The sequence below is a fragment of the Asparagus officinalis genome, chromosome 7, assembly GCF_001876935.1.
Source record: "Asparagus officinalis chromosome 7, Aspof.V1, whole genome shotgun sequence".
Taxonomy (NCBI): Eukaryota; Viridiplantae; Streptophyta; class Magnoliopsida; order Asparagales; family Asparagaceae; genus Asparagus; species Asparagus officinalis.
In genome coordinates, this window is record NC_033800.1 from 11,230,393 (window position 1) to 11,240,843 (window position 10,451).

General features: G+C 38.4%; 1 protein-coding gene across 1 annotated transcript; it reads left to right on the forward strand.

The window, feature by feature from the left end:
- Positions 5,899 to 7,269, forward strand: LOC109846679. The gene is made up of 3 exons (XM_020415925.1): positions 5,899 to 6,243; positions 6,292 to 7,170; positions 7,252 to 7,269. Exons 1-3 carry the CDS (start codon positions 5,899 to 5,901, stop codon positions 7,267 to 7,269), a joined length of 1,242 nt encoding a protein of 413 aa, XP_020271514.1.

Here is a 10,451-nt window from a genome sequence, read left to right on the forward strand (position 1 = left end):
GCAAGAGGATACGTATGCAGTCTTTTAGATGCAACCTGTTAGATTAGTTGATTTCAATGGGGGAAGATTGTTTAAGCTCTCGTTTGGGTTCTCGACTTGTTATGGATTGAGTCCATTTGTCGTGGGTTGATTCCACTTTGTATTGGAAGCAACAAGTTAGAAATTTGGATGTTTTGGTGTCGGCTTAGTTTTAGAAGAAACTTCACCGAGGTGGAGATTTGTAGAAGTGAAGAAACGGCAAAAAGTTTAGGAGGAAACTGTTTGGAAGCTTACCATTCGACCGCGAGATCAACTGTGGTCGACCGCCAATGTGCACAATACAGGGTGTATTTTGGAATTTTTGTCCAATCGTTCGTGACGTCAAGTGCAGTCGACTGCGGACCCTGTAATCGATTTTACGGGTTTCTGTCATTCTATCCGGTCGACCGCAGAGTCAAGTGCGGTCGATCACGACTCGGGTCTGAGCCTGAGCTTTGTTTTCTGACCCGTTTCGTTTTGTGTTGATATATAACGTTAAACCTGATTAATTAGGGTTAAACAAGGATGATTTGAGCAAGCTTTTGAGAGAGTATTATGTATCCTTTGTTGGAGGATTTGTGAGAGATCTAGAGAGCTTTGTTCTAGGGTTTATTGGTGAGATTTGTAATCCTATTTGTATTCTCTTGATTTCTAATAGTAAGAACTCTCCTCTCCTTGCCCTGTGGACGTAGGCAACTTACCGAACCATGTAAATTCGTTGTCTTGCTGTGATTTGTGATTTGTGCTTGTGTTTGGTAGTGATCTTTCTCGTTGTCTTGTCATGTACTACTTGATTTTTGAGTTCCGTTGCGCACAACATATTTCCATGAAGTATTTCATTATAGATGAATATTTTACATACGTAGTCTTCTTTTAAAGGCAAGCTTTGGTCTTATCTACAAGCTCCCCATAGGAATCAAAATATTACTTTTTCAATAATTAAAAAGAAAAAATGTTGTACATGACAACTTTGGATTCAATTGATAGTTGTGATTTTGCATGTAAACTTTTGCCGCTGTAAATGAATTTTGTAAAGCAACCAGAAAGTAGCTAGCTCAAGTGTTAATTGTCTTGTACCTTGAATTGAGGCCTCCTTTTATTCATGTTTAATCTTTCTCATTCTTAGCTTCCCTCATAATTTGTGATTATATATAAAGGTACAGTTTGAAAATTAATTCTCCTTGTATTCAATATATCGAATATCTAATGGAATATAAAAATGGTTCCTCTAGTTCGACTTTGTACTTGTGTGTTGCCTGTGCTACTTTGCTTCTTACATTCAATGTCTTTCATTACAATTTTTTAATGAGGCAGAATGAAAATTTTCATCAAATTTTATTGAATTAGAAGTTCTAAAGCTATGTGCACTTACTTGGGGCTAATTTTGTGGCCTTTATCACTACCACGTCTTTGACCTATCACAATGGTTTAAAACTGTCGCATTAGCATTTAAAGCATTGTAGTTGCATAAGCACAGTGATTAGCAAACTGTCTTCATTGCTGCCATTGTCCTAGCCATAAGGCAGCGGTTGCAAAACCTAATGCAATGGTTTCTAAGACGATATAACAATAAGGCTAAAGCAACGTTTTTCACAAATACAACGTTTGTTGTAGCAGTTTACTGATACCTAATATAGCGGTTCCATACACAAAGACAACAGTTATTGCAAATGAAACAGGTTCCAATGATAGAAAAGGGATTTGTAGAGATCAGAAATAAAAGGAACTGAGATACCTGAGAGTTGAAAGGAACACACGAACAAGACTAGAAGATTGGCGATTAGCAACAAGATCAGCAGCTCGATGACAAGATTAGCAAAAAAATCAGCAGCTTGACGACGAGATTAGCAACAAGATTAGTACCTCAACAATGAGAATGGCAACGAGAGTAGCTCGACGATGAGAATGGCAACTTAAGTAGCTCGACGACGAGAATGACAACAAGCTCGAAGATGAGATCGGAGAGGAGATGTGAGAGAATGGCAACGATAGTAGCTCGACGACGAGAATGACAACAAGCTCAAAGATGAGATCGGAGAGGAGATTGGAGATGAGATCCAAGATGAAACAGCGACGAGTTCAGTGATGAGATCCACGATTATATGATGATCTCGGCCACGACGATTTTAGGGAGCAAAAAATTTTGGCCATGGCGATTTTAGCAAAACTCACTTTGGGATTTCCATGAGGATTTGAGAGAGAGAGAGGGAGAGAGAGAGAGAGAGAGAGAGAGAGAGAGAGAGATTTCGTTTAAGCGGTCAGGGCCATGGGCTTTAAAAACTTAAGCTCCCAAAGCCCAGGAATAATTATTAGGCCTATGACAACGTTTTTGATAAATTGTTGTATTAGGCACTGCAAATCGTTACGATAGATATCTAACTCAACAGTTAAAACCGTTACACCTTATCTGCTGCAATAGATCAATTATGTGGTAGTGCTATTAGTCATACAAATAGACTTAACTAGCTAGGTTCTGGAGAGAAGAGAAGGAGAAGAGAAGGTGGAGATCTTTCTTTTATTTCTTCTTGCATCTTTTGCTTTAAGAAAAATCTGACATGATTATTATTATTATTATTATTATTTTCCAAAGTGCAGCTATACGCCCGATTTTTAAAGTTCACTTTAATAAACTATGCATCATAACCAAATGGGCAAAAATACTAAATTGGTATATTTTATTTACCCTTGGGGGTTAGTCAAGTAGAACTCAAAATTAGAACGGGGATAATTTATGGAATAATATTTTATAGTGTTAGTCCATTGAAACTAAAATTAGGATAAAATTATACAGTGTTAGTCAACAAGAACTGGATAAAAAATAGAACTGAGATAATTATAAAAATTCATCCCACTTTTGTCAAATTTATATAGAAAAGAGAGAGTTCTAGTCTCTCAAATTGCCCCAAGTTTTAATCTAGAACTACATGGTAAAAAACCAGAATTTTGTTATTTACTTTTTTTATTTTTCATATTTCATTTCTTCGTCATCTTCAAACCACACCATAAAATTAGATCACATCTCTTCTTATCATTCCCTTCTATTTAATGTTGTTTTTTACTTTTTATTAAATATTTGAATTGTATAATTAATTTAAATTTAAAAATTACAAAATTCATGTTTTATTAAAAAATAATTAAAATTGAGAGATGATGGAATAATGTCTCGTAGATCAAAAAAGAAAGAGAAAAAAAGGAAAAACTATTTTTTTAATTTATATTACAATAATAATTTCAAAAAAATCAAAAAGTTAATTTATAGTATATCTAATAGTTCTTCAAGATTAATTAACACTAAATAATAATAATAATAATAATAATAATAATAATAATAATAATAATAATAAGTTTTAAAATGTATAAATAGTAGTATGATCATCAAAATACATGACTTATATGCTTATTGATTTCTGAAAATTATCCTTAATTATACTAACAATTGCCCCACTAAAATATCATATTTTAAAATATCACTCCCAATTATCCTATTAAAATATCCCACATTAAAAATTTATCCCATAATAAAAATTGTTCCACTTCTATCAAACATGTTCTAGCTGACTAACATCTCCTTAGTGACAAATGTGCCTCAAATTATTGGTATATTATTGTTTCTCCGGCGATAAATGGGCCTCAAATTTGGTCGGACCAAAATTTTTGGCGAAATTTTTCACGTGACGCCTCACATGGTGCGAATGTGGCTGCTAGCGTGTCTTCCAGCGTCATAAATCAGCTCCAATCCCAAACCCTAACCCCTCAATATCCTTCCTCCTCCTCCACCTCTCCCTCTCCTCCCTCCTCCGCTCCTCTTGCCTCTCTGACGCCTCCAAGACCTTCAACCTCTTCAAATCCTCCCTCGACTCTCAACGTGGTGAGCTTTCATACCTTGATTTCTAGGTTTTTTAGGGAGAAGGGGATAATTTTAGATGGGATTAGTTGTAATTATTATCATTGTGTGCCACGCTGGCAGCCACGTTCGCATTATGTGAGGCGTCACGTGAAAAATTTCGTCAAAAATTTGAGTCCGGACAAATTTGAGCATCATTTGTCGCAGGAGAACAAATAATATACCAATATGTCACCGGAGAAAAAATAATATACCAATATATCTCTGAAAAATATACCAAATTGTCACTAAGGATAAACAAAATATACCAATATGGTATTTTTGCCTAATCAAATGTCTCTATTTAGTATTTACATGATTTAACTATAACAATTCAGTTGTACTTGAATACCGTAAAGCTAGCTCAGCATAGCCCACTTGTTGTATTATTCTCTGCCCACTTGTTGTATTATTCTCTTGTCTTTTATTCATTCCTCCATCTCCTTTATTTATGTGCTTTACATGCTTTTATTGTTTTACTAAATAACACTACAGGCACACTCTCCACCACACCCCCTCTCCTGCTACAGTGCAGGGGGGCCCACCTGAGATTTTTTAAAAAATCTCAGGTGGGCCCCCCTGCACTGTAGCAGGAGAGGGGGTGTGGTGGAGAGTGTGCCTGTAGTGCCACTCTTTTACTAAAGGTAAAAAAGTTAACCTGCATAGTATCCACTATGTTTCTATTCAACATGAAATTAATCACCATCCCATTGGAATTATAGGCAATTTGCTCCTCGTTAATGGACGAAATATGAGGGGGGAAATCCCAACTAGCTCGATCCTTAAATTTCTGGATCTGGATCCTCTCTTAATGAAAATCTCCTAATATCTACTAATAAGAAGATCCTACCCTTTCATTTTTATCATTTTTCCACTTATCCTTATGGGCCCCCCTCCCAACTCTTTACAATTCTTCATTAGGAAATATTAGGATGAGGAGAGGATCCCAATTCTAAATTTCTAACATCCAATTAGCTCAAATAGTCTTTTTATGTTGCCTAGCTTTTTTTTTCCCCTTCTTCTTTCTCATTAGGCCATATCTAGTATTTAAGATACAATCAAGCGTGTAATTCCTGGTTTAAAAAAAACTTGTCATTTGCTAAACATAATTCATGGGCACGATGACCTATAACTCTATAAGAACTTGGGGAGCATTAGAACTAGATATGGATATCATATGTGATTAACATTTCATAGATTTTTAATCATAGATAAGAATATGGTCGCACTCAGGGCATGGAAATAGAAGTTCGTACTTAATATATCGATTGAATATGAGAGAAATGGATATGGATATGCATTAAATATTAATACATGTTAAGTTAAATATTGGGTATTGGGTTAATGGGATGTTACCCGTTAAACTTAACCCTATTTGTATGGCTATATATATCTCTCTTGTTATTCTCAATAAAACCATTAGGGTTTTCTCTATTCTCTACATGGTATCAGAGCATGAAACCCTAGCTGTCACAAATCTTCATTCAAAAAACCCTAGCCGCCGCCCGCTGCTACAGTACCGCCCCGCTGCTACAGTACCGCCGCCGCCACTACAGTGTCATGCTACAGTGCCCCCTACATCGTGTTGCCTATTCCCTCGCCATCTCAGTCTTCGAACTGATGAGAGGACGATTGTATCCCTCAACATTTCAGTCATAGAACTGATGAGAGGAAGCCTCGACATTTCAGTCATAGAACTGATGAGAGGAAGAGTGTCTATCTCACGTTGTTGAGATATTTCACTTTTATTCTTGTTTCCTTCGAGAAACAAGAATATAGAAATTGAGTCTTTGTGCAAACAAAAGTCAGGGCTCTCTCCCTCAGGTGATCTCGCCTACGCAGCGTGAGGGCATGACTATCTACCACTCTGCCTCTAATCCTGCTCCTGATCTGCTCTTAGTTTATGTTTTAAAAACTGATCTCTACTACTAATCTGCCTATTTGACTACTATTTGTCTCCTATTGTTGCTCAAAAATAAAAAATGACTACTACTCCGATGTCGGACATCTTCTCCTCTACTACTCCTTCTATTGTTGCTGGTGAGACCTCTGCGCCCAAGGTAGTCTTGGGGACTACTATTAAATTGAATGGTGCAAACTATCTGCTCTGGGCACAAGCTTTCCGCATCTTCATTGGCGCTCAGAGCAAACTACCACATCTTCTTGCATCTCCACCACCAACCTCAGATCCCACCTACAATTCATGGCTCTCATCTAATTATTGTGTTATGACTTGGCTTCTCAACAGTATGGAAGTACAGATCAGTAGCAGCGTTATGTTTTTAACCACTGCGAAGGAGATGTGGGACAGCCTAAAGATTATGTACGGGAACGAGAAGAATGTTTCTCGTGTATTTGAAATTTATGAATGACTGTTTGCGCTCAAACAGGGAGATAAGTCAGTTCCGGAATTCTTTGGTGAATTGAAGGGACTGATAGACGAACTAGAGATGCATCAGCCTGCAGTAGCTGATGCAGCGACGCTATTAGGGTATCGTCGTGATCTGGCAGTATCCAAATTTCTTTCTGGGTTGAACCCTAATTTACAGTCCCAGGTGAGAGGACAGATATTGGGTGGAGATACAATTCCCTCACTGACTGCTACATTCTCCAGAGTCATGCAGGTCTCTACTGGTATTACTTCTGATACTACTACACCATCTCCACCTACGATGGATCAGTCTGCCATGTTCTCTAATCGAGGCAAAGGCCGCGGTCGTGGTCGTGGTCGTGGCCGTGATTCAGGGGGAGGACGTGGTTCCTTTGGTGGGAGGCAAGGTGAATCTGATAAGGGCTCACGACAGTGTGGTCATTGTGGGAGAACCAATCATATTTCTGAGAAGTGCTGGGAGAAGTTTGGTCGTCCTCAGTGGGCCCAGGTAGCTGATACAGAGTCGACTAACTCATCTATTTTTGCTACTACTTCTGGTGGTCCAGCTGTTACTGCTCCTACTGTTCAGATTTCTCAAGCAGATTATGAGAGGTTGCGCCAGCTAGAACTCTCTCAGAATATTCATTCTGCTACTCATGCATCCTCTTCAGGTATGGATGCTTACATAGCTTCTTCTCACAAACCCTGGGTACTAGATTCTGGAGCCTCATCTCATATGACAGGTATAAAGGATCACTTTATATCTTTACATCTTTCTGATAAGTTTCCTTCTATCCGCATTGCTGATGGTACTCTTTCTCCAGCTCGTGGTGATGGAGTAGTTCATGCTACTTCCTCTTTAAAACTAACTGATGTGTTATATGTTCCCAAATTTCCTGTTAGCCTATTATCCATTAGCAAGTTTACAAAACAAAATAATTGTAAAGTCACCTTCTTTCCATCTTATTGTGTTTTTCAGGACCTAGCAACTGGATGAAGATTGGTTCGGGGCATGAGAGAGGAGGTATGTACTATTTGGACGACAGTATGTCAGAAGTTGGCCTTGTTGCATCACAGTCTGACTCCACTTTATTGTGGCACTGGCGTCTGGGTCATCCTTCACTACAAAAACTTAGATCGGTAGTTTCTGTTCAGCCATCTATTTCCTCTTTAGGTTGTGAGTCGTGTAAACTGGGTAAGTACCATCGTGCTACTTTTCAGAGTCGAGTCGATAAACGTAGTAGTTTTGCTTTTGAGTTGGTTCATTCCGATGTCTGGGGTCCTTATCGTGTTCCCTATGTGCAAGGTTTTCGATATTTTATTATCTTTGTTGATGATTTCTCTCGCATGACGTGGCTTTATCTGTTAAAAGAGAGGTCAGAGGTCTCGCACGTTATTGAACTCTTTTATAATAAAATAAAAACTCAGTTCTCTACTTCTGTTCGTATTCTTCGTACTAATAATGCTTTGGAATATATGAAAAGTGATGTTTCAAAATTTTGTGCTCTTAATGGCATTATTCATCAGACTTCTTGCTCTCACACTTCACAACAAAATGGAGTTGCTGAGAGGAAGCATAGGCATATTCTAGATGTTGCTAGAACACTGATGATACATATGAATATTCCAAAGTATTTGTGGTCTGATGTTGTTCTCGCTGCAAATTATTTGATTAATCGCATGCCTTCCTCCGTCCTTGATGGTTTAATACCATTCAATTGTCTTTATCCTGATAAAAAACAATTCTCTGTGATTCCCCGTGTCTTTGGTTCTACGTGTTTTGTTCAGGATTTAACTGCTGGTTTGGATAAGTTGTCATCTAGATCCATCAAATGTGTTTTTGTTGGATACTCTCGTACTCAAAAAGGATATAGATGTTATCATCCGTCCATCAGGAAATATTTTGTGTCTGCTGATGTTACCTTTTTTGAGTATGTCCCATATTTTTCATCTGGTTCCACTACTATTAGCTGTCCACAGGTACCACTACCTTCTTCTGCTCCTACTACTATTCCATTACCTGCTCCTGTTGCTCCTGCACCGAAGCCTCTACTGACATACTCTCGTCGCCCAAAAGTACATGCCCCTGAATCTGCTACTGCTGCAGTTGTCGGTCAATCTCATGTTGAGACCTCTATTCCTTCTGACTTGGATATCCCTATTGCTCTTCGAAAAGGTAAACGGTCTTGCCCGAATTATCCTATATCTCTTTTTGTCTCTTATGACCGTCTCAACCCATCTTTTCGTCAGTTTGCCTTGTCCTTGTCCACTGTATCTATACCTAGATCATATGAGGAAGCTATGTTAGTACCAGCTTAGAAGCAGACTATGGATGAGGAAATGAATACACTACTTTCTAGAGGGACTTGGGACTTGGTTTCTCTTCCTACTAGAGCGACTGTGGTTGGTTGCAGATGGGTGTATACCCTAAAATATCGCCCCAATGGGTCTGTTGACCGTTATAAAGCTCGCCTGGTTGCGAAAGGCTATACCCAGACATATGGCGTCGACTATTTTGAAACCTTTTCTCCCGTTGCTCATCTCAACTCCATCAGAATTCTTTTCTCTCTGGCTGTTAATATGAATTGGGCGATGTACCAACTAGATGTGAAGAATGCTTTCCTTTATGGTGATTTGGACGAGGAGGTTTATATGGAGCAACCTCCTGTGTATGTTGCTCAGGGGGAGAATATTATCTGCAGGCTGAGAAAGGCCATCTATGGGTTAAAGCAGAGTCCTCGAGCTTGGTTTGATAAGTTCAGCAAGGTTATTTTTAATGTTGGTTTCCAACGTTGTCAGTCTGATCACTCTATCTTTCTTCGACGCACAACAACTGGTTTGATTATTTTAGCCGTATATGTTGATGATATTCTACTGACTGGGAGTGACTCTATTGCCTTAACTGAGACTAAGGAGTATCTAAACCGTCATTTTTTCACTAAGGACATGGGAAAGCCAAAGTATTTTCTTGGGATTGAAGTTGCATATCAAAAACATGGCCTGTTGTTGTCCCAAAGGAAGTATGTGCTAGATTTACTAGAAGAAGCAGGTCTCTTGGAATGCAAACCTGCAAGCACTCCAATGGAGACAAATGTTGATTTGTGGCTTGATGATACCTCTCTCCTAGATGATGCTGGACGATATAGGAGACTAATTGGGAAGCTAATATATTTGATAGTTACCAGACCTGATATTACTTTTGCAGTAGGTGTATTGAACAGGTTTATGCACAAACCTAGAGAGGTTCATTGGACAGCAGCTCTGAAGATTTTGGCATATGTCAAGAGTTGCTCTGGCAAAGGATTGTTATATAAGAAGCATTAGCATACTCACATTTCGGCTTTCTCTGATGCTGGCTACGCAGGAGACATGGGAGATCGGAAGTCAACCTCAGGATTTTGTACTTTTGTTGGAGGTAATCTTGTGACTTGGAGAAGCAAGAAACAAGATGTAGTATCACGATCTAGTACAGAGGCCGAATATAGAGCAATGGATCACACTGCTTGTGAGATGGTGTGGCTAAGAAAGTTTATGACAGAGCTTGGTTTTGTTCAGCCTGGACCCATGCCAATGCATTGTGACAACCAGTCTGCCATTTATATTGCACAGAATCCTGTGTTTCATGAGAGGACAAAACATATTGAAGTTGACTGTAATTTTGTCAGAGATGCTTGGGAGAAGAAGATAGTATCTCTCATATTCACTCCGTCCTCACAACAACTTGCTGATATTCTTACCAAGGCTACTTCTTCAAAGGTGTTCTCTACTATATGTGACAAGCTGGGCATGGTAGACATCTATGCTCCAGCTTGAGGGAGAGTGTTAAGTTAAATATTGGGTATTGGGTTAATGGGATGTTACCCGTTAACCTTAACCCTATTTGTATAGCTATATATATCTCTCTTGTTATTCTCAATAAAACCATTAGGGTTTTCTCTATTCTCTACAATACAAATTATCTCAAACAGGTACACAAGGGATCAGACTTAACCTCAGTTCTGATTTCCTTAGAACTTTCAAAATAGTTAGGATTTAAAAAAGATTAATTTTCATTTAAGGGATTGCAAATAATTTATATATCGAAAATTGAAGAGAGATGGTAAAAAAAATAAGAATGGTTGTAGAACATAATAACCAGATTACCAGAGGAACTTTTCTTTTCCATGTTGCAAGAGGGAG